We start from the raw sequence: 27,459 nt of genomic DNA on the forward strand, positions 1-27,459 counted from the left end.
CAAGTGTAAGAGCATGTCAGTTCATTAAATACTGTTCTTATAAACTTCATGTAGTTGGAAAACTAGGTAAAAACTACCCATATATAATTTAAAAGAAAAATCAGAAGTATAAAACAGAAAAGTTGTGAACCATTCACAGTTTTCACTTTGTGTATCACAGATTACCTGGCAGCAGTAGGGAAATGGATAGGTGTCCTCTTGCCAAAGATGAAGCCTCACCTCTATCAAAATGGAGGTCCAATCATCATGGTGCAGGTAATTTTCTGAAATGAATTTTTTTTGAAATCAAATGAACCCAAGCAGCATGGATGCTTATATTAATCTTGCTGACACTTCTTGTGTCAGGTGATAATGCACACAGATGCTCCTTAGCAGTTTCTGGTAGCTAAAGGATTCTGATGAGATCCCTCATCCAAGAGAGCTGGATGCCATCTCCAGAATTTAGAGTGCACTTGTCTGCTCCATACAAGTTATTTCCTACTAGTGTAGAAAGCAATAAAGCAAACTCATGGGACTTCTTAGATCTGAGTCTTATGCCAGCTCTCACATAGAGCAAAACCACATTAACATTATCTGAAACCCTCTCACAGGAAAAAGGGAAATAAGGATACCTGCAGATAGAAGCAAAAGCAATATGAAGTAAGCCAAAAACTTGTAACAAGTGCAGCATCAAGGTTTAAGCTTTTTAGTTCCTTGTGCGTAACGAGTTGTGAATGTTTCAGGATATGATACTGTGCATGCATCGTGGGTAGTTTCTCTCTTGAACTCCTTCTAGATGTGCAATGGTGATTATTCCATGTTCATACATAATATTTGACAGTAACCAAAGCTTCATGCTAATTAATTGAAATTCCCTGGCTTTCACAGGATGGGAGACCCTTCTTAAAAATCAGCCAAGATCACTGCACTGGGCTAAACTATCCCTTGGCAGCAATAGGATATTTAGAACAGGATTGTCAGAAGTCACCTTAAAAGGAACGTTTGGCATTGGATCTGGAGCTGAGAGTTGGCCCCTTGGGAAAGGGGCAGGAAGTACACCTCTCAAGAGTAGTGGGTTATCCAGTCCTTTAAGTCTATTGCAGGGCTTTGCTGTTCATGTAAGCCCCTCTGCTGGCCCTTGCTTCCTCATAAGTCTCTCTGTTTTGAAAGTCCAGCTCCATTGCAGTTTTGATCATGTTGTAACCTCGTCTGTGGTTTTTATTGGTTTGCTGGGAACTGGGCCATAGTTCTTCATTTTAAATAGAGACCATGTTTTGATTACTGTTATTGAGTAGATAAGAGTAGAGATTTTTTTGTGAAGTTGAAAGGTGATTTTTGTAGGAAAATTACTTATCTCCAAACAATGATAGCTCCACTCTAAGGTACAGGTGAGAGGAATGAGGGCCTGGAAGCATTGTCTTCTCCGCAAGTCTGGAGTTAAACTGGCTTTTTCAGGGTTGCCATCAAAGAAAGGTTGCCATCAAAGAAATCCCATTTTTGGTATCAGATGCAGATCCAAACTGGCTACTGCTTACTTGAATTATTTTTACTGTGCAGGTAGAGAATGAGTATGGAAGCTACTTCGCTTGCGACTATGACTATCTGCGTTCCCTTCAGAAGCTCTTCCGCCAACATCTTGGGAATGAGGTGGTGCTGTTCACAACTGATGGTGCAAGCAAGTTGTACTTGAGATGTGGAGCTCTTCAGGGTCTTTACGCAACAGTGGACTTTGCCCCAGGTTGGAGACGACTGTTTATTACCAAAAAAAAAAATAAAAAAAAATTGTGTGTGTGTTGGTGGCAGGACAAATGGTGTCCTTGACTGCTTAAATGGGGTAATAGACATAAATGACCATTTGACACATTATTAAACATAAAAGAATTACCCACAAGTACCCAGTTACAGAGTCATAATCACTTCCTGGTTTTTTTTTGTTTTGTTTTTTGAAATGGCCTCTGCCTGTTCCAGAATCCAGCCCTCCTAGTTTATTTCTTTAGGCTGGGGGTTACTGGGGGAAAAAAAAAAATACTTCTGAAGACCATCATTAGAAATGTATAAACCACCACAATTTGGAGGATATAGGCCTGAAGAATGGCTAAGCACGGACAGTGTTCTTAGAAAGTGCCTATTTGATAGAAGAGGAGAATTAATGTTGTGAATGTTTGTGCTGCATGGGCTTGGCAAAATAAGCTTAAGGCACAAGAAACATACTCCAAGATAGTTGTGTTTCCATATTTTTTTGACTTGTGGCCTCTCTTTTATATTATTCTCTCTACAGTCAAGGATGTATGCTTAGTAGGAATCTGCTTTTTTTATAAGTAGATTGAAACTGTGAACTCCTTCATGTATGTCATTTATTGAGTAGTTATTATTTCCAGTCCCTATGGCTTGAACCACTTGGAGTGATCAGAAATGAAACTCCTATTTACAGGTTGCCTGGCATCTGTTCTTCCCTATAGTCTTGATAGCAGAACTGCAGGCCTATACTTTTCAGTGAGTGTGTAGTAATTCTGACACATCCCAGACTTTATGGAGCCAGAATGTCATTCTCAGGAAGAGCTGGATTTTCAGAGGATATAAGCTTAGGACTTTCTTAAAAACCGTTTTTTTTTTTTTTTTTTTTTAAAAAGATGCTCCCCAGTTCAAACACTAAAATCTGAGGTATTGATTCTACACCTGCATTTTCTGAAGTAAGTTGCTTACCTGTATTTTTGCTAGGTCTTGAAATGGACATAGACACCTATTTCAGTACAGTGAAGAACCGGAAAAGTCATGGATGTTGCAACTCAGTTTTGCTTTTGTTTGTTTATAGGTGGCAATGTCACAGCAGCATTCTTAGCTCAAAGAAGCAGTGAACCTACAGGCCCTTTGGTATGTCTTTTTACTTAAATTTCCTGTATCGCTCCTAATCTTGCAGTGATTAATAATAGAGGGGTTGATGACAGTGTATTGGACAGTTTCTCAGGGACAGTTTTATGGGGACATCATTTCCAAATCAGTCAGAAAAGCTGAATCGAGGAGCTTCTGCGTGTGTTTGTCTATGTAACGCTGACTGCTGTTCTGCAAATATTACTTTACTCTCAGAAGAAATTGATTTTTGTTTCAGTATTTTTCCTTGCTAAGACAAATGTTTACAAAGCAGCGGAAACAGTAAGTATGATTAGATGAGTTAGTGAGGTATGTGTGTGGGTGGAAGTTAAAAGCAAAAATTAAAAGGGCAGGTTAGAAGTTGCTTCCTGTTTTTAGCTACCCCAGAGTTTCTACACAAGTAATAATGGGATGTTAGATCATTGGAAGCCATTTTGACAAAGGGAGAAGGCCCCTTGAGGGTACAAGGTTATCTCTGTGCTATGAAATTATTTAGAACACAATTTGAGAGTGAGTGATTTATTTTTCATTACATCTAATTTACATATGTTATTCTGCATTTAATATATTGGTTCTGTGATTTATTTTAATGCCAAGTATCTGAAACATATTCAGGTTGACAAGTTCCAAGGAAATGTGTGCTCCTTGGTACTTAAGCATTCATTTTCAAAATGTCCATATAAAATTATTGAACCAATCCTTTAATTTCTTTGACCGGTCATCTGCTGGAAAAGACTGATTTTCATATATACCTTGCTGTATTTATAGTAGCTTAAAAACGGCTCAAATAAGTCAAGGTGCCTTTTTTCCTTTTCTCTTACAGTTAGTAACCTAAATCACATTGCATTCTTGTTCCCTCTTCATATTTTCCCTTCCTCTTTTGCCCTTCCTCCTTTCAGGTTAATTCTGAATTTTATACTGGATGGTTGGATCACTGGGGGCACCGTCATTCTGTTGTACCCACACAAACAGTAGCTAAAACCCTTAATGAAATCCTGGCACGTGGTGCTAACGTTAACCTGTAAGTGTGTGTTCAGTAGAGGTTAGTTTTTTCTGGGGGGGAGGTTGTTTTGTTTTGTTTTGTTTTGTTTTCCAATTCCAAGTGTTGGTACTCAGCAAAACCTGATTTAAGTGGATTGCATTTTGTTTTGTTTTTTTCAGGTACATGTTTATAGGTGGGACTAACTTTGCCTATTGGAATGGTAAGAAATGATATAAGTGATTCTAATAATACAGTGGAGCTGCTTATGAATTAGGCAGTAGTGTGCTAGTCCCTGTAAAAGAATGAGTTATTCATGCTTTCAAATGGCAAGAGACAACTGCACTAGCTGTTCCGTGTCTATCTCCAGCATGTTCTAAACCCACATGGTATTTGCCTTTGCAAAGGGTGAGGAACAAGTCTGGCCTTTGCTTCACTCAGTTCTGTAAAACAATTGAAACATGGATACATCTGTTTCTCTTCAGAATATTTCTGAAGACTATATAATAGTGAGAGCTTAGAAGGACTATGTCCTCCATAGGAAATAGTTTCCCTGTGCTGAATCCCAAATCCCAGGGCCTACACTGAATCTGAAAATACAGTGAAGTCTGGCTGTGATTGGAGAGAATTCTGAAAATTGATCCCTTTGGAAAAAACAACTCCTTTACATTTTCTGATGCTTTTTTTTCCCCTCCCTTAGGTGCTAATATGCCCTATATGCCACAGCCCACAAGTTATGACTATGATGCTCCACTGAGCGAAGCGGGGGATCTCACAGAAAAATACTTTGCCTTGCGGGAAGTCATTGGTATGGTGAGTGTCCCTAGGACATGTTTAGAATGGTTTGCTGAAACATCCCTAGTTTACTGGAAACTCTCTTGCTCTTGTGTTGGTGTGAGTTACTTCTGCATTTATTGTCCTCTGCAGGAAATGGAAGTGAAGTAGAACAAGGTGATTAGGCCAATCCAACTGCTTGTTTTTACAAAAAGGGCAAGATCTTGCACCTCCCTGGTTATCCCTTTTACTGTCTTGATGGCTCCATCCCCGCCTTTTAAAGGAGTGGTGCATGTGTGGATCTGACACTCTGAGATGATTCAGCTCTGTTTTTTTGCTGGGTTTGTTTTCTTCCAACTTGGCTCACTCCATCTGACGAGAGTCAGAGCTGGCATGAGGGGAGCAGAGGGAGGGAGGAAGGGTTTGGCTGGGAGAAGAGATGGAGGGCGAGTGCACAGGGCTTCCCCTTGCAGCACTGATGAGCCATTCAGTCAGTTCAGGCTGGTCACTTCACTTCAGCCTGATGTGTGCTGCAGCTTAAGCGCTTTGACTGCCTATCTGCCAAGCTCCATGTTATGGTTTTGGGCCTCTGGAGCCTCAGCATGCTTATCCAAATGAACTGTCTTTTGTGATGCCACAAACTAGATCATGCATAGGACCAGCTTTGCCTATTAGTGCTGTTTAAAAAAAAAAAAAAAAAAAAAAAAAACCTGACGTGAGTAGCATCTCTACGAACTGGAGATTGGAGTGAAATATGGAATCTATCTGGATTTTGAAAAGACTTACATTTCGGGCCGTTCAGACTAGGCTTAAAGACAAACTTCCTGGGAAGCCCAAGGCTCAAGCTTGTGCCCACTGTCCTGTTGCATGCCAGAAACGTTGCTATTCACTAGAAGACACTTTTCTGATGGGAGTAGGTCTCACAGAAATTTATTACACTGTCTCTAGGGTGAAGTATGCCTTTTATCTTCCCACCTGTAAAAAGCCTGGTATGGATCATTTTCTTAAATTTCTGTTATCCCCAAGCTTTCCATTGATGGGATGATTTTGATAGGGGGAAGTTCCTATCTTGATGCAGCCTTTTTCACCAAAGAAATTCCCAAACTTCCTGTTTTTGAGTTGTTTTCTTCAAGGCAAGATCCCTATCTGAACTTTAAGTAGTGTTCTAGTGCAGTTAAGACGGCCTTGATAAGATCTGAAGCGTTCAGTATAAGGTAAGGTGTGTTGGGTCATGGTACAGCTTTTATGGTGTGGTTTGTTTATCTCTTACCTTCCATATCCATAGGATCTCAGTGGAGTTTTCTTGTCTCTGCTGCGGGTTCTCAGCCCATAATAGTCTATCTACTCAAATGCAGTTTGAGCTGAAGCTGCTGTAAGAAAATAAAGTTGGCCTGTAGGTAATGACTGTTTTCAAAATGTTAGCTTTGCTACAAGGCTAATGCATTATAATCTTCCTTTCTCCTTTCTTTCAGTTAATAAATATAATAAAGAAGGAGGGTTTCAGGCTAAAGCTTCTTTCAGTTGTTCACAGCATTCTCTGATTTCTACCATTTGGGTTGAAACTTTCTACTTTTGGTTTCTTCTCTTGGGTGAATATAGGGGTTTTGTTTGTTTGTTTGTTTGTTTGTTTTGAAGTCTGAATGATTTGATTATTTTCAAATACAGAGAGAAAGAAATGAACTTGTTATCCAGAAATACGAATCAGGTTTTCATTAGTGTGTGGTTGAGAGTTGACAGAGGGGCAGTGGGAATTATACTGCTGTGATCTGTTTAAAAAAAAAAAAAAAGACCAACCAAACAACAAAACTTGTTCTGTTGCAGAGGCAAACTTTTGAGTGTGAGTTTTATGCCAGATACACCATGTGTAAATTCAACAAAACCCCAAGAAAAAAGGTCCTTCAGCACCTCCCCAAATTTATTAAAAAAAACAAACAAAACCCAAAACAAAAAAAACAAAATAAGGGTTGCCAAATTAAGCACTCAAAGTTACTGAATGTGCAGATTAAGATAACCTTCACAGGTGGGATCATTTGTGCACATGTATTAAAAAATAGACTAGACTGCTTGATCACATAGGTTTCTTGTCTGCAAAAGTTTTCTGTCTATAGTGCATAGACAGGGCCATGTTCAGTAAATGAAAGATCAGATGGGAAGTCTGGACTTAAAGCCAGGGATGAGTAATGGGAGGAAAGAGGAGAGGGTTTGTTATGACAAGAAGATAAGGAGGTTGGAGGCTCAGGAATGAGGGGGCTGGGGTGCAGGGAGAGAGCCCCTGTCTAAATTCACTGCACCTCAAAGGCATCCAAGAAGCTGGTGGACATCCTTCACCCCTTCCCTCCCCAGCAAAGCTGTAAGCTGAACTTGGGCAGTTCTTCCTAGAGATATAGGCCGAGAAGTAGCTAGAAATAGGCTGACAGTCAGAGTGCTCCCCTGTCAGGCTGCTTCTCCTGATTCGTAGGCAGTTGTCTAGGCCAGGAGCAGAGGGGAGCTAACGCAGGGATCTCATGGGTTCGTGGAGCTGTGGAGGAGGTGATGGTTGCACAAGAGCCGGAGCTGCACTGACATCCTGCTGCTGTGGGCTCCAGGCTCCTTGCACTCTGTGTTAAATCATTTCACTGAGCTACTCCCAGCAAAAGAGTTACGCACGCTTTTGCTTCTGCATTAGTTTCCCACTGGGTTAGCGTGCCAAAGTGGCTCTGTAAAAAGGTCTGAGGCCTGGCTGGGGAGGGAACGCGTGAGTACAGCCAAAGGAAGGTAGGATCGTGGCCGCTGCTTCGGCTGGCATGGAGCTCTGCAGCCTGAAAAGCTGATGGTGGAAAGGGCACCAGAAAGGGGCTAAGGGAGCTGGAGCAGGGCCTGAGGCCTGGCCAGGTAAAAGTATACAGATGGGATGAGAGGTGGTAAATTCCATAAGCTGCAGCTGTCAAAGGTGTTGCTCCCCCATGTGGGAATTGCTGCCAGGCTTGCGGCCACACAGGGGATGTGTGCCGAATGGGGCAAAGGCTCCAGCAGCTCCCTACGTCCAAACCGGGGCCGTGACACCTGAAGCACATCTGAAAGAATGGACCAGCTTGACAAACCAGCTGCGGCTTATGTGGCATGTGAGGAGAGCAACTTCACACCTCTAAGATTCATTTTATCTAGATTCTTCCAAGGCTCCCCTCTCGGTGTTTGCTGAGCTGCTGTGGGGTAGAGGTGCCCCCAGCAGCCTGGAAGTTGCTAGCTAAGTTATCTCCCCTGGCTGTGAGGCTCTCACAGCTGCTTCTAGAAGAAGCCTGCCTAGGCAGCAATGGGTTAGTAGGTTTTGTGGGGAGGCAGCAAGCAGTAACCCTGAACTGAGAGGGAAGGCACAAGGGGCTAACAATTCCCATATGGAAGTGCTGCTAAGGAAGGGTGGGAGGATCAGATGGAAATACTACCCTTGGAAAGGTTGAGCTGAAGCTCCCAGAGGGGCTGTAGGTAGACAGTAATGCAAGCTGCGGCCACAGGAGGGCTCCAAGGACACTGCGATTCTTTGGCAGCTAGTTTGTTTGCTATCCGTTTTACAGTTACCTGGAGTTAAGTATTCATTAAAAATTACATTACCATACATGATCAGATCAGATGAATTTTTTTTTTAAAAAAAACCTCCTTCTGAGCCTAGGTGCAGGTGTAATTCATTAACACTGTGAGAATATCTACTTTTAGCCAAAGTTCTACTTTTGTAAGTTGTGAAGTGGAAAGTGAGAATTCAGTTAAAATATGTTTGTATTTGTTTCATGTGTTTTTTTTGTTCCCCCCCCTTCCCTTTCTAGTATAACCGGTTACCAGAAGGCCTTATCCCTCCAACAACACCCAAATTTGCTTACGGGAAGATTTTCTTGCAGAAGGTAAATTAACATTTGTAATCTAGTAGGTGTATCTTTCTGTAATGTTGTATGTTTGCTTTTTGCAAGAAATGTTTGAGGGTGTAGTGTCAGCCTCTAGCTAACATACAGAATAGAGAGGGAAAGCTTGAAAGCAAACTTTCAGGAAGGAGGGCACAGAGCGTGAGAGTTAAGAATCATGCCTGTGATGGAAAAAGAGCAATCTGGAAAAAGAGCTATTTGGAAATAAAAGATAATTCTTACAATATGCTGTATGTGTGCGAAGTTTTACTAAACTAAAATGATATATCTTCATAATAAAATAGAACTGTAGTTGTCTAACTGAGATAATTCATGTATGAATAATGTAGCTGAGGGAATGCTAGCACAAGAGGTATTAGCAAAGAATGTTTTTATAGCTGGTGATGCCTCTGAAAGGGAAACGGCAGGTAGGACATACTTTTAAGTAAATAGTTCTAGCTGTTGTAAATTTTGGATATGGACCACTTTCAATAAATTTGAAAGTCTCGGTGATATAGCTTCTTACAGTATTTATGAAAATCTGCAGCTGATGAGAGAAATTAAATTACTTTTCTACTGAGGGAAAAGCATGCAGAACCCAGCCTTGATATATCCTGTTTGGCAGCAGTCATATAGCTGGTCAGCACATGAATGGCTGGTGTCTGTCCATAGTACTGTCATTTTAGGGTCACTGACAGTTTTCTGTGGAATATGGTTGAGAACTGGGTTACTGCAGTGAGCAGAGAGGAAGGTTTGGGAGATGCAAGAGACAGTCATTCTGCTGGTCACAGAGAAGATGTCTTGAGGTGGAGGATTACTGTAGCTGGTGTACTGGATACTCTAATTCATAATGTTTTGATATATACTTTGCGCTCTTCATTTTGAGCCAGCCATCTTTTCAGTCAGCAGTATATCTGATCTGTCATGCTATTGCAGCTGAAGTGTTGCAAAATTTGGTAGTGATAAGGCTTTGCAGCTGTTATTAAGTCATCCCACTCAACTGGTGGGCAGGAATCAATTTTTCGTAAGGGTGATTCACCAGTGAAGCTGACAAAGATCTCATTTTCAACAACCTTTGAGTATCTTCAGACTTTTTAGGCAACGGCTTGCCGTATGAAATTTCACTGAACTGGTTTATATTTGGTAATGACTAATTATATATCGTTATCAGTACACCTGCTGTTTCTGCTGCTATCATAGGTGGGAGTTGCAGTCACTTAGGGACCTTGTAATCAGATTCTGACTTTCCATTTTCTCATGGTTCATGCCTCTCAGATAGGGCTGTCCTATTTCACTGGAATGATGAACTTTCCCTTTCATGCCTGCAAGAAACGAAAGCTGAAGCATATCTGGCCCAGAAGCCTTCTCTCAAAGGAGAGGTGAAGACAGATAACTAAAGTGACTTAAACATCACAGCTTTGTCGTGGTCATCACAGTGGAAACCCTGTTCCTGTAGGGTTTCTTGCTTGTTTGAAAGGATGTGTTTTACTCTGCACCCAGCAGTTTTAGGAAGTGAGATGGCATGTCTATACTGGCAGGTGTGAGGTTCCTATCCTTGCCCATACAGATACTGCCATCTGCACCAAAAGCCTCTATAATTGTTTTCTGGGAAGAAAGCTGCTCTCTGTTCTGTGAACCCACTGTTTATTTCAGATGCTCTACTTCGTTGCTCTGTGTCATGGGTGCAGTGTAACCATGAGTCTCAAATCATAGAGGGTTTGTACTGTCTGCTCCTGCCAAAACAGTCCTCCTAACTCCACATTGCATTCCAGTCCCTGTTGTGACAAGGTAAAATTTGTTTCTCCTATGCACCTTGTTTGGAGAAGCCTAAAGGTATCTAAGTGAATATCAAGGAGGGAATATTATAGGACTTCAGCTTCTGTAATCATAACCTTTCAAACTGTAACATTTGCAGTGACAGTGCTATAACAGTTACCACAGTACATAGTATAACAGATACCGTGAAGTTTCACTGTGCAGTCAGAGTCCAGCAGTCGGTCTCCTATGTAAAGCATTGAATCTACTGCTGTGAACCAACTCCCATGGCCCTTTTGCAGAGAGGAAGAGGGAAAGGAGACTTTGGAGTATTTTTGGTAGACATATGGTGTGCTTTAGAGGCATGTGTAACCAGAGCAGCCTATTCCTGTAATCTCTTCTACAAGACATTCTGTGATTAATTCAGTCCCCAGGTACCTGATGAGCTACTCAGGATTGAAACTTGAGAAAAGAGATCTTAGGCAGAAATGAAGAGGACAATCAGGTCCACTGTTTTTTGGGTTCATATATTTATTTATTCTGTGCATGTGTGGGGAGGGTATCTAGGAGGGATAACTTAGGAAAGGTGAAGGATTCCTGGCAGATAGCAATAGGAAAGACCCCAGAGTAAGTGTTGGAGAATGACTAGAAACAGCATAGCGCAGAAGCGCTTTCCTCCCTCTTTCTTATACCTCAGGATGGCTGTTCTACCAGAGCAAGCAGTTATATGCACATATGTGAAGTACTTGATAAGCTATAGAATCAACATAGTAATATGATGATTGTAGGATCATGTGTCTCTTACAGTTTCATTGTGTTTCATCTAAGATCATTTGTTTTCACACACTTCTTTCCTTGCTGCACCGTGGCACAGGGAAAAATCTGAGAAATAAGTGTTTTAGTTTTTTTGTTTTGTTTTGTTTTACCATTTAAAGGGTCTGCCAAAACTTTTGCAAATAGTTTGCCCTAGCTGAGTATAATTGGGGAACCCAGTCTAGTAAAAAACCCGCTGTGTCCTGATCAGACAGGTGTTCATTTTGAGCTATTGAATGATTTTAAAGAAGAAATCTCTGTGTGGCAGGGGGAAGAGAGAGAATTTATTAAAACCTGCCTGGGCACACTAACATTGCTACAGAAGAGGCCAGGAAAGCAGGCCATGAGGAAGCATCTTCTTGCAGAGATGCAAAAGGGAAGTGTTGAAGGGGCAGGCAAAGGCAGAACAGCAGTAGGTGGGATCAAGAAATGTGAGGCAATGGATGGGGTTTAAGACCCAGAATGCAGGAAGCATCTTTTCCAAAGGCAAACAAATGAGTTTTGGTGTCTGCAGTGTTTATATGTGGCTGTGCAGGCATGTGACCAGGTGGTAGTTTCTGCTCATCACTTGGAGGACCCTGAGGAGTGCTTGGTCATGAGAAAGTGCCTGCCCTGGCAGTGTAGCCTGCAGACTTTTAGATTCTGAAGTTGTCATCAGTTCTTGGGATGTAGAGAGCTCGAGCAATAGCAAGTGGCTGGCAACCCTGACACATGTTTATCTGTGCAACCATATGGGCAAGAAGAGTTGGGGACGAAAATGGGGTTAAGCAAACAGGATACTGCAGCAGCTGATATTCCCACTGGAGCTGTCTTTTTTTTTTTTCTTTTTTTGGTACTTGACCATACACTTTAATTTTGAAGACCTCACTTTGGTGGTTCAGAAAGTGTTGTTACTGTTTGTTAGTAGTCATCAGATTGTGGTGTTTTCAGGTTGTTTTTAAAAATTCTTGACTGTATTTGTGATTTTTAAATTTACTGTGAGTTTCTGTTGTAATAACAATTGTCCACTAAGTAATAAACAGGAAATTGAAGCAAGAGCAGATGTTGATTTCTTTTTTTTTCTTTTTTTTTTTTAACTTTGTACGTATGATGAAGAAAAATGGATTTACTCAGGTCAGTCATTCTACCAAAGTTAGAGTGATAAGCTGAATAAAAATAATCCATTTAAGTTGCAAAGAAACAAGCTTCTGTCAACCCAGTCCACAAGTGAATCGGGTGTGGTGTTCCTATATGCAGAATAGAAGCCCCTTTGATAGCAGGAGCTTAAAAAATAGTCAAACAGGCGCCTCCACAAGCTGCTAATACTCAGTTCAGCAAGGCACAAAGCAGCACACGTTGCCAATTCATGGGTCACTCAAGTGATCATGTGCAACTTAATACCACTTATGTTCATTTTTTATTTCATTGTCCACCTGGGGCCTAGGCTATTAACACTCATAGGATTGTTGTGTGGTTCTGTAAGTAAGCTCCATCAGTATCTGTGCAAAGGTATTCATCTCTTGCTTCACAGCTGTAGTACAGGGCCCAGCAGTTCAGTCTTACCTGTGGCCTACCAAGTCCTGCATTGCAATTTAACATTACTGGCTCCTTTGGAGAAGCACGGTATGAGGAATGGAGCACATCAGTAGCCCAGAGCATTTGGGGAATTTCACTGTCTGAAAACTAATTATTTTAGGTATAGTTCTTAAGTTAAAAATGTAGGAGCAGGTGGCTTTCATTAAAATTATGCAGGCCATGATTTGACTGACAGTTTTTTTGCCAGGGCAGAGGGGCTTAGCTGTAGACTAGTAAGGGAGACCTAACTTTCAGTTAGTCACGGGATTACCAAAAGGATTATGCTTCGTCTAGTTTTCTTGTATCCAGCTGAAGTTAAGTTCTTTTCAAAAGTCCCTTTAGAGCTACGTCTTCATGCAGAAGTTGGGAACCACTGCTGTCATACTGTCTGCTCAGCAGTGAGTTTCTGCCATGCAATACTGGCTTTCCTGTTTCAGAAACTCCAGTATGCGCCTCAAACTGTAGAAAATGGGGAGGAAGGAATCCATGACTTGAGAAGGCTCCCTATCACCCTATGGTAAAATCAGTGTGAGGAAAAGGATGTAATCCTAGCATTCACTGAATGTTGTGTTTCCTCCAAGAACTTCCTACTGCTTCTCCAATGCTCTGAATAATTTCCAGTGTCTTTGGTACACTGCATGGGAAGGCAAGTAGATGCTGTACCGTGTTTTGGTCTATTGATATCAACGTGTGCAAACAGGCGCTATGGATGAGCAAAACTGCATGTGGTGGTGAGGCAAAATAAGTGCTGTTGTGGGAAAGGAAGGGTGTGCTCTTCCCCTGGTGCCATAGAAACAGGCAAGTAAGTGGATCCTGTCCTGTATCACGGAAAGGCATTGGGGCAGGCAGACCAGGTGGCACGTAGTGACTGTCAGTGCTGCATGGATGTAGTTAGTCAGAATATAGTGGATGTTTGTTCGACAAACTAGTGCAGATGAAGGAAGAGTGGTTTGTGTCTTCTGTGAGCTTGCAGGCTGTGCAAAGTAACCTGTGGTATATATGATGCAGTTTCAACTAAATTTTAGTCACTATGGGTATACATGTACCTTATTCTCAGTTTAGAGTTGGCAGATACTAAAATAATACTGTTGTAAGAGAAAACCACGTGGCTTTTTCATACATTCTGAAGAAATAATTGCATATACTTAGATGACTGATGATGGCTTCTGTCACCTATAGAAAGTATTTCACACAGATTGCTTTTAATATTTCAGTACTTTTCATTTTTGAGTATGCGATGCAAATATTTAATACTTCTGTTATTGAAGCAGTCTAAGGATGTCTGTATTTTTTGTGCTGACAACGCTCTTGGAGTATACAGTTTTATGCTATTTTTAAAAGCCTGATTTTCTTTTTTTTTTTCCTTTTTTACTCTGTTTTTTCCTAAGACAGTATTTGAAAGCCAGTCTGGGTTTGGGATGCTTTGAATGTCTGATATGTAATTACCACTGAGCAGTGGTGATACTTTTTGTGAAACAGGCCAAGATTTTGCATAAAAAATATTTATATACAGTTGATTTTTGAGCTTGGAGGATACTGTGCATATTGTGTGCATCTTTATTAATGTACAAAATTGATAGCAGAGTTTGAGAAAGAAGATTTCCATTCATCTATAATTCTATAGTTGCAAAAGGCAATTGCAGATGGCAAGAAAAGCCATATGTAAATCCTGATCCAGCAAGATATTTAAGCATGTGCATAGCCTAAAGCCAATCTCACTAAAATCAGTCCAACTACTTATATATGAAAATATATAAGTAATATGGAAATCAGTGGCATTTTCACTAGCTTGGTTTAAGTACAGTGAGTGGAATTTGGATAATACAGTTGTTTTATCTTAATTATCCAGAGCCATAATGTTTTCTTATGGAACTTTAGTGAAAAGTGCCTGAGTTTGTTCTCATTAAATAATAAAGGATCATTTTATTTTTATGAATGCAAAGCAAACTTAAAAGATCTGGATTTTTTTTGAAGCATTCCTCTGTATGTAGTACGTTTTCTTCAGATTTCATCAGTTCTCTATACTGTGCTCTGTTATTGTGGATTATTGAGATATCTCAATGTATATAAAGGTGATATAAGGGCTTCAGTTGTCTTTGCTTTCCTTTTGGACGGATACAGCTAGCTGGCCAGGCGACCTGATATGCAAGCTGTTTTATTTAGACTGAATTTTACTGACCTACACATTTGCTTTTTCTGTGCTGCAGGTGGGTACTGTGGTGGAGGTTCTTGACAAACTGTCGCCTGCTGGACCAGTGAAAAGCACTTACCCATTAACCTTTGTTCAGCTAAAGCAGGTAAGGATTCCTTGGGTAGGCACTTTGCAGTCATTTTGTGAAGTTTATTTGAACACCACTCCGTGGTATGACTCCTCATGTCCAGTGTCTTATACCATATCTCAGCACAGGTAGTAATAGCTGTAAAAGCGTTCAGGATTTTTGCACTGGAGACCTTTCCATATTTGACAGTGCTCCTGTTTTACACCTGAGAGTCTCCTCTTTCCATGAATGTAGGTATATATGCTGTCCAGGCTTTCTACTTCATCTCTTTCCTCTCTGAAGTACTGATTTTGAGATTTTTAAGATACTTTGGTATTTTATCCGTCTATCTTTTTTTCATCTCTATTCTTTTTCCTTATTCTGTTTTTCTTTCTCTCTCCCCACCTGCTACTGCATCAGTGAGAACAGTGGCTGAGACAGCGCTTTCTCATGCAGGGGAGCCTGGAGAATGAGGCATGCCATCCTCATGACACTTTGGTTACTTTTAGTCCCATTCTTTTACTAAATGTCTGGTGGGCCAAGAGAAGGTGGTAGGAGAAAACTTTGGGAGCGACCTCTTGGAGCTGTTGCAACCCACTGCCCTGGGCATTCACCTCACTGGTTGAGAGGGAAAAGTACCATTCTCTGCATTTTGCTATGGCTTCTGCTGACTTCCCTTCTCCCCTCTTTGCTCCTCTCTCTCTCTGCATCAGTTTCTCCGTCAGTTGTGGTGACTTTCCATAGCTTCCCTCACAGTGAAAGGTCTTCCCTTCATTGCTGAGTGACTCCCTTTCCATTAAGGGCACCTGGCTCTTTGACCACTTCTGTGCTGAACTTAGCACAGACTGGAGCATGGGTGCTAATTGCCTGTGGCTAAAATAAGCCATTCCCAGAGGATGTGATGGTGATGGTAGCTGGGGGAGGGAGAAAAGGGGGGAGCAGTTCAGCAGGTGCCTGGAATATTTTATAAGGCATTATTCAAATAAGGGTTCAAAACTCAGATTTTTCCTGGCCAAGCCACTAATACAAAGGTATTAGAGAAATTGCAGATATTAGGTTGTGGCTGGATGTGTTTTCTAGTGGGCTTTTCTCTCTTGTCCTCTGGCCTTCAAATCTGTAATACCTTCTCTAGGAAAAGAGGGCTGCCAGTGGAGCTTCCAGCATCTTCGCACTTTTCCTCCCCCCCCAGCTCCATTTTCAGGGCACCTTGTTGCAAATGATGCTAATAATCACAGAGGACAGGAACCGGTTTACTCTCGCTTCTTCCTGTCAGGGCTGTGCTAAAATCCAAATCTTGCAGATAAATGATTTTGTGGCTACTGGGTGAAAGAGACAATACATTTTTTGTTTTTAATTTGTGTTTTACTTGTGATAAGAACAAATCTAATGACTGTGACTCCCCCCCCCCCCCCCCCACTGGGGAACTTAGTGAAAAGTATTCTAAAATTCTCCTGATGTAAATCAGTTAGTTTGTAAAAGAGATAACATCTGTCTGATTAGTATGTCAATTTTGGGGCAGTGGGTGACTTTTAAGTTTGTTATATAAATTCAGTTATGGAGGGATTTTCCAGGTATTTTTTCAGTGTTTTTAATGAAGAACTCAGTATTGTAAATAGTTAACTGTTTTGTTTTTATTGAGAAAATACCTTCATAGCCAAATCCTTATCTTTTAAGGTTATGTAAATGTACAGATGAAACATTTAAAAATGGAAACTTTTTGAAATTTTCACCTATCACTTAAAGGTTAAAGTGAACTCTAATCTCAAGTTGGTATCTCTGATAGACACTATCTGAAGTGAATGAAAGGTAACGTTTCAATCCGAGCATGTAAGCAAGAATATGGGATATTTCTAATTCATAATCTGAATTGTATCTACAGATTAACCTGATTCATTAATCTTTCCCCCCCCCCCCCCTTTCTTAGTATTTTGGGTTCGTACTGTACAGAACTATGCTTCCAAAAAACTGTACGGAGCCAACACAGCTCTCTTCGCCTTTAAATGGAGTCCATGATCGTGCCTATGTCTCTGTGGATGGGGTAAATATTGTCTTCTGGTATCCATTTGCTATGAATGTCTATGAATAGCTATCTGTGCTATGAATGGCCTTCACCAAAGACATGGTTACAGTCTGCCTTTTTTTGATTCTCCTCCTCTCTCCAGCTTACCAAAATAACCGTATTAAATAATCATATTAAATAAGATGAAGGAAGGAAGTATACAATTGATTCATACTAAGTGTTAATACATATTTCAGAAAATAAGAATATTTATCTATCATTTCTAAGGAAAATATAATAGTTTCCACTTTCAAGATATTTGAATATTGATGTAGGCTTATGACTTCAGTGGAAAAATACCTAGAAGAAGGGCTTACTTGCAGGTTCATGAAATATGTTTATGATACGTCTATGCTTGACAACTTTTTACAGTGTTTCCATTGTTTTTTTTTTTTTTTTTCTCTTTCTTTTTTCCCTTGAGGGTAAGGGGAAGTGGAAGCTTGAGCTTATGTCTTACCCTATGAAACTGGCTTCTGACCACAAATTAAAAAAGAAGTATAATGTACAGGATGTAAACTTTACCTTTCTTCCCTTAAGCAAGGTTTTGTTCTTGCTTAATAAGAATTAATATCAGTTCATGCATTTTGATAGCCTAGTTTTTATTCTTTAATCTGTGCAGATTTTCATAACCTTTGTGGTCATGCCCAGCTCTTCTTTCCTTACGTTGGGAAAAATGAGAATAAATAAAGCTAAATATTGATGGGAGCTTAATTGGAGGATGGATCACCTTTTAATCTCTGATGTTTGCAAAAATCTTTTCAATCATCTAGACTAAATTTGACAACTTGTTTCCTGTGAATCGGCTGTGTCGGAAAACACTAAAATTCTAAAGTTGATAGTTAGCTGAATTAAATAAACCTTACATTTGAGGAGAGTGATGGCTTCAGTTTTCTGAATGCTGCCTAGTGGCATATCCAGTTGGCCTGCTGAAATGTGAAGATTGACACAGCAGCTTGCACTGTGTGCTTGCTCAAGTGAGAGAGGAGGAAAGGGAGATAATTTCTTTTTTCCACTTTTGTTTCCTTTCTTCCCTTTCTTTTCTTCATGCAAGCTGAAAAGATGAATAACAACAGGTTATTGTCCTTTTTCAATGGTTATTGTTTTCTTCCTTTTGGTATAATTCCTACAGGTTCCTCAGGGTGTCCTTGAAAGGGGTGAATCACTTATGATAAATATCACTGGGAAGGCTGGAGCAAATCTGGACATCTTGGTAGAGAATATGGGCAGAGTCAACTTTGGTCGATACAATAATGACTTTAAGGTAAGTAAAGTCAGTTAAGCCATAGGCACCTTTTGTTTTTTGTTTTTTTCTTTCCCTCCACAGGTTAAAAAAAGTATTGGGTTGGAAAGAGCAAAAGGATCAGGATTACACAGCTGTAACTTAACTAGTGAGTTGTAATATTTTGAGGTATTCATTTGAGTCTTTCAGCCACCGAAATCAAAGTGGAATTAAAAACTGGCAGACATCTTTTAATTTTTTTTGTTGGTTCACTTGTGCTGCCAGCCAAAGTGTCACCCACAAGACTTTCAGGATGAATTGAACACATAGCTAACATTTTAAGATGTGCAAAGCTGTTAGGATAAACTCAAAAATAGGTTGGAACTCCACTTAGATCTTGGCCTTACTTTGAGGCTTGTGAATCCTGGGGGTGTATTTGTGTGTTTGTGTATATATATACATATATACTTCTGTATTTCTTCCCACATCCAATTTCATTTATCAGCTGTGTACCCTTGCAAAATTTTCAGGCTGTCTCACAAGCTCTTTACCATGCAAAGTTTCCAACTCAGGTTTGGATTAGTCAGATGTTAGGAATAACTATCAGAAAGCCTCTGAATGCTTCTGAATCCATGCTGCATCTGGAAACTGTCACCTCCCCTCATTAGTGGTGATGCCACTAAAGTAACACTGGGAAGGGCAGGGGCAAAAGGGAAACTGCCTGTTTTAGACTTAACGGGATCCTCAGTGCTGCGTGATGTTTCCTAAAGAGAAGGAGAAGAGAGAAGTATTGTAGCGCTCATGCATCAGCAACTGAGTCTTCACTGTGCTTGTGGCATATACATCCAGTGGACAGCAGTAGTGCCAACTCTGTCTGTGCTGTCTTTACGAGGTACCTTGCCTTTTATTTGAGTGTCAAGAGAGGGCAGCTAGTTCCCCAGTGTTTTACCCTCATATAGATTCAGCACAATGTACCTTTTGGTGTGGAGGGGGAACAGTCCAGGTGATAAAGAAACCTCTGTGCTGAGTGCTAAATGAAGGGTTAAAGGTTGGATTAGGCAGGTGCTGGGTGTTGCTGTGGTTGTGTTGAAATTCACACTTATGCCAGTATTCAGCCTTTAAAAGATTAAGAATGAAAGCAAGTTTAGTTAGGCATGTGCACTTTGAGAACAATCCTCTAAAAACGGGATCCTTGCAGGTAAGAGAGTGAGTCTCTCAGGTAGCTTCTGAAAAAGTGCGTTGCTTCTTTGTGTAGAATGCCTCATGCTGTTCCTTAAGGCAGGCGCTCTTTGTGTTGATTTTGAAAACTAGGAATAATTATGCCCTGGTTTTTAGGGTTTTTACACATGTTGTGACTTTGCAAGGTGGGACAGTCTTCCCTAAAGTCATTTTTTAAATCCTGCATTTTTAAGCAAGTATGATAGCTTTTGTGGGTTTTGTTTCGCTGTTTTTTTCTCTCACTTTTTTGAGTTTGAAATGGACCATCTAGCTTTTGGGAAAGAATGTTGAAAGGTTTTTTGGTTTTAAAACATCCTGCTGATCTAAGCCTTGTTGTTGAAGGACACAACGGAAGGAAGAGTGTGGTTTTTATTTTTTCTTTCTTCTTTACATACTCACTGCCACCTATATCTTTATTTCAATTGGAAGATTCATCTCCGTATTGGCACCTTGAATATGCATTGAAATACAGACAAAAGTAAGAATGGTCAGTAGGCACTTGAGATCTCATTTGAAACTCACACCATTCTTCGTGCTTAAAGACAGGTATAGTGAGGGAGGTTAGAAAGTTTTGGCCAAAGTTATGTTGCATTACTTCAACTGATTACCAAACAGAGTGAAGTCTAGGATCTGCAAGAAAGTTTTACTATTTAAAATCTGTGCAAATATTTCATTCTGATGTAAGAAAAATAAATGCCCATTTCAAAGACAGAAACTTAGGTAAAAGAAGAGAGAACTCCTGTTAGCTCTCATGCTGATGACCAGACTTGTTAGTGTGGTTCTGATTAGACATCAGAGAACAGACATATGACACAGTGTCAGCTCTCCAAGACCATAGAAAACATGGTGTTGCTTGTGCCTTTACTGGTAGAATGACCTTTTTTTTCTTTTTTTTTTTTTTTAAGGCTCATGACCTTATCTTGCCTTTGCATTCACTATGTGAGTACCCTGCTGTGCTTCAAGGGTGCACACAGTTCCATAGAAATGAAACAAGACTTGTGGGCTTGAAGCTCACTGTAAGCTTAAAGTATTTCACTGAATCAGAGCCACAAACCGTTTGCCTTGAAGAACTGATTTCTTGATACTGTATGTTAGCTGTAATAGATTTATAGGAAGTAAATACTGCTTTCTCTGCTATTATGCAGGTTAATGGCTTAGGTTACTTGACTCAGTATTACCAAATCTTGATTGTATCTCAAGTCTTAAGGTGCCTTTTTAGTGCCTTTTCTGCTTTTTATTAAGCCCCAGCTTTTGGAATCATGTCTTCATGTTAAAGCAAAATAGAAACCTGCACAGCTGTGGGGAAAAAAGTTTGAAAAAGAAGCTTAGATATCAGCGAAAGCTTAAAACTTTGAAGAGGAACAGATCTTTCACAGAGAATAAATGAAACCTTTTATTCTTAAGCAAAGCTTGTAATTTAGGGAAGACCAGATGCTTTGTTTTTTTCATACCCAGATTGACAGTTATTGTAACTACTTTGATTCAGCCAAGGTTTCATTCCTGACTTCATAGTTGCAGCCAAATAACTTCAATAATATGACGCTAAATGTGTTATGGGTTTTTTTTTGTTTTTTTTTTCCCCCTCCTCCTAGGGTCTAGTTTCAAATTTAACTCTTGGTCAAGATATACTTGTTGAATGGGAAATCTATCCTCTAGACATAGATGGAGCAGTGAACCATGACATTAATGGCCAGCCTGAACAACTACAGAGATCTGTTGGTAATCCATCAAATTATGAAGGGCCCACGTTTTACACTGGTAGACTTTCAGTTCCTGGTGGGATTCCAGACTTGCCTCAAGACACCTATGTCAAGTTTCCTGGCTGGACAAAGGTATGACTTTTTGCAGTAAAAACTTGAATTCCACTCGAAAAGCTACTGAAACTTGTATGAAAGGTCAAAGTCCACCTCTCTCGGATCGGTAGAAGTAGGTTGTAGCTGTGAGGTGTATCAAATGTATTTAAATGACCAGGGAATGGCTTACTTTAAGTAAATCTGGAGATAAACCATTAAGAGGAGGGAAGCATATATTTGAAATATGTGTGGTGTTGGTCTAGAAGAGGGAGTGTAACAAAAATTAGTTTTCTGGCAGTGAGGAAGGTGACCTGTCAGGCTACTAAGAAATGCTTTATTTAGCTGTGGGGTTTTTTTTTTGACCTGAGATGTGGAGTAGATACAGCTCTTTGGAGGGAAGAAGTGAATGCATGTCTTAAGATAAAAAAAATTTTTTATTCTGGGACAAGTGAGATGCTAAAGGCCATTTTCCTGGTTATGCAGATTGATTAAGGTAACTAAGAACATATTTGCAGGGCTGTGTGAGGACCTGTGGATCCTGTTACAAATCACAGGGAGAATTAAGCTGCAAATGCAACCGCTAGTGTGGTGCCCATAAATGTGGGTCCAGTGTTTGGAAGATATTATTACCTCTCTTCTGGAGGTTACCCAGAAGTGGACTGAATGCATCAAAGAGCATTGTCTTGAGAAGCTTGTGGGCAGATCTCTGTTAGTGGGAACTTCTGATAGGGTTAAGGTATAACTAGAGCAGAGGAGAGTGTGTTTGCACAGTGCTAGGTTTGAAACAGCCAGCATGTATGATGGGTAAGGACTAGCTCAACTAGCCTATGGGAGGCCCTGACAGCAAAATGTGTGCATTGAAGCGTCACTGCTTTTGGAGTGATTTTTAACTCCAGGCTTCAGGGAAGTTCCTGTGTTGGAGTTAGGTGGCTAAGCTAGTCCTTTCTGAAGCAGTTTGTTTGCTTACTGTTATCAAAATAGAATAGGCGAAGGAGGTATTGGTGATCTATACACAGTATTCTAGTGGTTAGAACACTTCCTAGTATGCAGGAGACCCTGATTCATTGCTGGCATTTAATGTTGCCAGCACTGAATATGAGGAAGTCTGCCTTTTGCTCCTTGTTCCTGTATCTGACACGGTCACTGAATAAAATCCAAAAATAGTGCTTTGCACAGAGACTGGAATCTGGGACTTTTGCAATAAATTCTGTCATCCAATGAATGACAAATTCTTTTTTGAGTAGTGAACATTCTTCAGGAGGAGAGATTGACCATACCTGCCTGCTGGCAAAGCCTTCTTTGGAATGGGAAATGGATCCAATAAGTCTTATGTATAGATGGGAATCTCTTCCTTTGATCTATTGAAAATAGTGACCTCTATTTTACATATTACCTGACCCTCTAAAGGGGTCTAGGTGAAGAGATCCCGATGAACTCTAAGTAGGACTGTTGAATTGATCCTTCAGGCTTTATAAGGTAATGGAGATATGGACTAGGCCACAGCTTTAAATAACAAGATATCCAAGAGTAGTAAGACTGAGATGATGCTGGATGCAGGGCAAGGAGGCAAGCAGAAACTGAGACTTCCAGATAACTTTACCAATGAGTAAATGCCTGTAAACCAGAGGGCAGTAAGAGTTTAAATTTCACTCAAATCCCATTGGATCTGGGCCCCAATTCCTTGAGTGGCACTGTATAAATTGCTGATGCCAAGGTGAGGAGGGAGACTCCTAATAGGAGTTAAAACCGAGGTATCTGATTACTAAGAGAACTATGGAAATGGCACATATTAGGAAAAAACATGCAGATCCAATGCTGATCCTACCTCAGCATGTTAAGGAAAAGAACATAATATGCCGGTCAGCCAAGCGGATGGGTGCAGCATTAACAGTCATGACCTACATTGTAGATTGTCTACATCAGTGGTTTTTGAAACCTTCATTGCTAACAAAACTTCTTCCACCGTCACTTGAGGAAACGCAATGCCTTTAAGTGTATCTGCCCCTGGAAGTATAGTTAGGTTTATTGGTTAGGTTTACTGGATTTTTTTTTTTTTTTTAATCAAAAAAGGTGTTTTGGAGTCATGACCGTTTTTCTTGACTCCTCTGGAATCATGGATTTAGTTGCTGATGCTGATAAAGAAAACTTCTTGTTTCTGAAGGTGGAGATCCCCCTCCTCCTTTTTTTTTTGTCTAAGGTATGTTTATTGGTGGTGTGTAAGATGTGATTCGCTGGATTTCAGACATGTGAATTTGTAAGTATGCAGTCTTTAGAAATTGCAGTGCTATGCTAATAAGGACAGTTTGGATTTGAGAACTGAAGTTCATAGCTTTCTTAGAAAAATGAGGTATAGCCAGTGACTGATTAAGATCAGAAGTAGGGACTTACCTGATCATAGCTCCTGCATCTAACACGGCTGATTCCTACACTAAACTCCTACTTTATATAGGGCTGGGGCCTATTGTACACTCCTTAATTCATCTTGCATGTGGGGGGAGCTTGCATTAATGCCATATTTTCTCCTAAAACTAGTACAGAAGCATAATAGTGAGGTTGAATAGACAGTTCTTCTTATGCTTTTTAATACTGCAAAAACAAGCCACAATACAAGATAAATTTGATTAAAAAAAAAAAAAAAAAAGTTTGAGGTCGAAGTTTATTAACACCTTAGTGGAACTGTGCAAGATAGGATCTTATACCACGGAAGCGGATAGAGAGCTGTAATAACTCACCTGCATTTGCAAATTTACCAACTATTTATAAAATTTCTCTTGCAAATTTCCTAAAACTTGTTTTCAGAAATACTTGAGAAAGAAAATGCAAGAAAAAAGCCTTTGATACATCTTAAATGGTAATATTCAGTATACTACAATTGTGCTTCTGTAGGTCCTTAAAAATATTATTGCAATTTCAGCTATCCTAGACAATTTTAGAAGTCATCAGGAGTACAGTAAGAGTTCTTACTTTCCAGTGACTCAGACAGTTTTATTATTCATATCAGTGTACGTCAATGCCATGAATTTGTTTATTTTTCTTCTATATTCTTGACTACTAAAGACCAAAGCAAGAGGAAAACATAGATGAGCTTGTTTGTTCCCATCCCTTTTCTTGTCTAATGAAATCTTAATTGTCTGGCATGTGGTGGAAAGGAGGCCTGTGAGGAGCATAAGCAAATTATTTGTTCAAACCAGCCGTATATCCTCCCTTATGTCATGTTTAATGAACCAAGATTCAGCTTGACTCAGTATGAATCCATTTACATTTTTGTTCTGAACTTTCTGCAGTTCATCAGTTTAAAGACTATTGGAAAAGTATGTGTTTGTGTCACTTTAGTGTGTCTACTTTCTGGTGTATAAGTTGCTTTATTTTTTCTTTTACTTGCCTAATATTACTTTATTTTTTAACTTTGGGTATTATAATGTTAGGTATTTTGAACTAAGGGATTCTGGCTACCTCCATTATAAAAAGTCATTTAAAAAGTTTGTATCCAAAGTTAACCACAATTTTATTGAAATTAAATTCATGACAGAAAGCCCCAAGATTTTAATGGTCAAAAGTAAGTAAAACAAAATATAGTACTCTCTTGTAATTTCACAGGTTCTTTTGTTGTCCAAGTAATCTGATTTATAATAAGCATTTGAATTTCATATGTCTAAACAAGCTGTGCATCTTTTTCATAAAATCATAAAACAGGAAAGGGGCTACTGAGATAGTGTAGTCTTATAACTTTACAAAAAGCCCCAACACAGAATTAGGATTTGCCCTCTTTTTTGTGATTTCTTTCTCCTTTTAGCAATCGGCTTCAAGCAACTACGGTTTTCAAGTTTGCTTTGGTCTGAAACTTAATGCAAAATTCAGTGACAGGAACCTGTCATTTTATTTTCCTAAGTATTGCCTTATTTGGAATGACTGCTGTATTTGACCACTTCAGTTTTAAATATTAACAATGATTTTCACTTATTAAGGAAATTAGATTTTTTTGACTGTTTGTATTATTTTCTTGAATATATTTTCTGTCCTGGTGTTTAGTTCTATCAAACTGAGAGATCACGAAAATTCAGTTACTGTGCAGAGTGTTATGCTTAATAAAGCTATATAGTAAAATGATCACTGTCAAATTATTAAAACTTGATTTTTTTTTCTCTTTTAACAGGGGCAAATTTGGATCAATGGCTTTAATCTTGGTCGCTACTGGCCAGCCCGTGGTCCTCAGTTAACCCTTTTTGTTCCAAGCAATATCCTTGTTTCCTCGGTGCCAAACAATATCACAGTGTTGGAGCTGGAGAGTTCTCCCTGCAGCACCCAGATGTGCGAGATAGAATTTGTAGACAGACCTGATATCAATGCAACCACACAGTATGCAAGCAATGCCCCTCCACTCTTTGTGAGAGACACGTGGCTGAACCACCTATAATGATTCGAGTATTTCCTTGTCTTCCCCAACTTTGCTTCCCTTTTGCCTCAAACCATACTTCCCTTTTTTAAAAGAGTCAGTGTTAATCAGTAAGCTGTTTAGCTGAGGCAGGTTTTTAAATTCATAAAAGACTTCCGTTTTTTGTTGGTTTTAAGCTAGCAAGAGTTAAATACAGAAATTTTCTTTTAAAAAAAAGAAAAGCTGTAGCTTTAAAGCTGACCTTGGAATGTGAAACTGAACCCAGGTGAAAGATAATGTTGGCATCAAGGTCTAGTAAAAATGTAGCCCTGTAGACTGTACTTGCATTACAAGGACCCTCTCACACTTTTCTTTACCATTTTTTGCAACTGGAGAGAAGTGCACAAAGAGGTGCAGAGTCCCACTATCTTGCTGTTTGCTCATGCGTACATCAGGGGGGCTGGTGCTTCACAGTTGCCAATAGACTGTTGATACTTTCAGCCAACCTCTAATGTCTGGTTAGCGTCAGTATTGTTTTAGTCTGCGCTGACTTGCTGCCAATGTTGAGTGGATCTCATCTCCTCTTTTCGCTGCCGTGTAAGTGACCATTGAAAAATTTGAGTTAGTTGCTTACAGGAGCAGTGGCAGGAACTGAGGGAGAGAGCACTCGAGTGCAAGCCGGTCTTAAACAGCAGCAATGTGGATATTGGAGCTTGTGGTCACAGTTCTGCAGCCGTTCCTGAGCTGGTGCTGGTGATGCTCACATTTCTGAGCCAATTTACTGCTTCCCTTCTGAAGGTGTAAGAATCAATTAATAGGTACAAGGACACAGGTGAAATTTAGGCTCTCTCCGTTGGACCATATACTCTGATTAACTTGCCTGCTGAATAAAGTCTTAAAATGAGCCATTTTAAAATTGCCCTTGTAACTGATCTTTTTTTTTTTTTTTATAATGGACTTGGATACCTGTTTTTAATAGGCCAGAGCCTTGGAAGCTGAAGGTTTTAAGTCAAAACATTTAATTCTTTATTAGTCACTAATCGACATTTTATGTTTTGTTCCAGTAAATTAATGATCTTTGTAAGTGCCTGATATTTGCAAAGATGCAGAATCACTGTCAGCAAAGCTGGCTTTCTGTATCAGTCTGAATCTCTTTGTTTTGACTCTTAGGTTTTAAAGTCAATCATACAAACTCCTTGGTGAGATTTAAAGGAAAAAAATTTGAGATGATGAAATTAAATATTTTCATAATCTGTCAAGTTGCTTCCTTTGAATTTGTATGACGTTATTAAAATGGTTCTTCAAAGATGAAATCCTTTCTGTGTTCATTTGGGAGGGAAAAACGGGAGGAGGAAGTGTTATGAGCAGTTAGAGTATCAAGGAGAAATGGTACTGTAAAGTCTCTGTGGACAAGGATTTCTTGTTCATGCCATCCGGACAGTCTCATTTGTTTTCCGTATTGGGAAGATTTATGTAAAGCAAAACAAAGCAGTTGTAGGAGGCTGCAAGGACCCTGGAGTTTACACCCTTTGCTGAGAAGGCTGATGTGAAAACCTGACCCTTTCTTCTCAGTTAATGAGGGCTGTTTCTGTCTCCTAAAGAGAGGAGTGAAAGGGAGCACCGTTCCCTTGAGTATCTACAGCTCTCTGTGTTTGGCATGTTTGACTTGTGTTTGATGGGCTGCCTGCTTTAGTGGTTTTCCAGCTCAGGCAACTATGGTTCACTTGAGCCAAACAGAAAGCTTCTACTGTTAAATTCATACCTCAAATGCAAAGTCTTATGGCTGAGGGCTGTGTGTACACTAGCAGGACCTGAAACACTTCATTCTTGGAATAATGTTCTGTCCTGACTCCAGATTTTTTTTTTCCTCTGGGCACCATTCCTGTGCAGACCCTGGAACAGGCTCTGCAATTATTTTAGTAAAAACTATTAATTACCTCCGAGCCAGGTCT

At 39.9% G+C, this 27,459-nt stretch overlaps 1 protein-coding gene across 3 annotated transcripts in view; it reads left to right on the forward strand.

Annotated features, from left to right (window-relative positions):
- GLB1 (galactosidase beta 1) overlaps positions 1–26,820 on the forward strand; it is a 47,919-nt gene extending 21,099 nt beyond the window's left edge. Inside the window, exons 5-16 of one of the 3 annotated variants that reach the window (XM_067291325.1) lie at positions 161–255; positions 1,537–1,717; positions 2,792–2,850; positions 3,747–3,868; positions 4,009–4,049; positions 4,527–4,639; positions 8,395–8,469; positions 14,796–14,885; positions 16,771–16,884; positions 18,035–18,166; positions 20,935–21,174; positions 25,289–26,820. In XM_067291325.1, coding sequence (XP_067147426.1) covers positions 161–255; positions 1,537–1,717; positions 2,792–2,850; positions 3,747–3,868; positions 4,009–4,049; positions 4,527–4,639; positions 8,395–8,469; positions 14,796–14,885; positions 16,771–16,884; positions 18,035–18,166; positions 20,935–21,174; positions 25,289–25,549 — 1,523 coding nt within the window. In that variant the 3' untranslated portion in view covers positions 25,550–26,820. The remainder of the gene's footprint in view (positions 1–160; positions 256–1,536; positions 1,718–2,791; positions 2,851–3,746; positions 3,869–4,008; positions 4,050–4,526; positions 4,640–8,394; positions 8,470–14,795; positions 14,886–16,770; positions 16,885–18,034; positions 18,167–20,934; positions 21,175–25,288) is intronic. The other 2 variants (XM_067291327.1, XM_067291326.1) reach the window with 2 other exon arrangements.
- Positions 26,821–27,459: the final 639 nt, after the last annotated feature.

Source organism: Apteryx mantelli, chromosome 2 (genome assembly GCF_036417845.1).
Source record: "Apteryx mantelli isolate bAptMan1 chromosome 2, bAptMan1.hap1, whole genome shotgun sequence".
NCBI classification, from domain to species: domain Eukaryota; kingdom Metazoa; phylum Chordata; class Aves; order Apterygiformes; family Apterygidae; genus Apteryx; species Apteryx mantelli.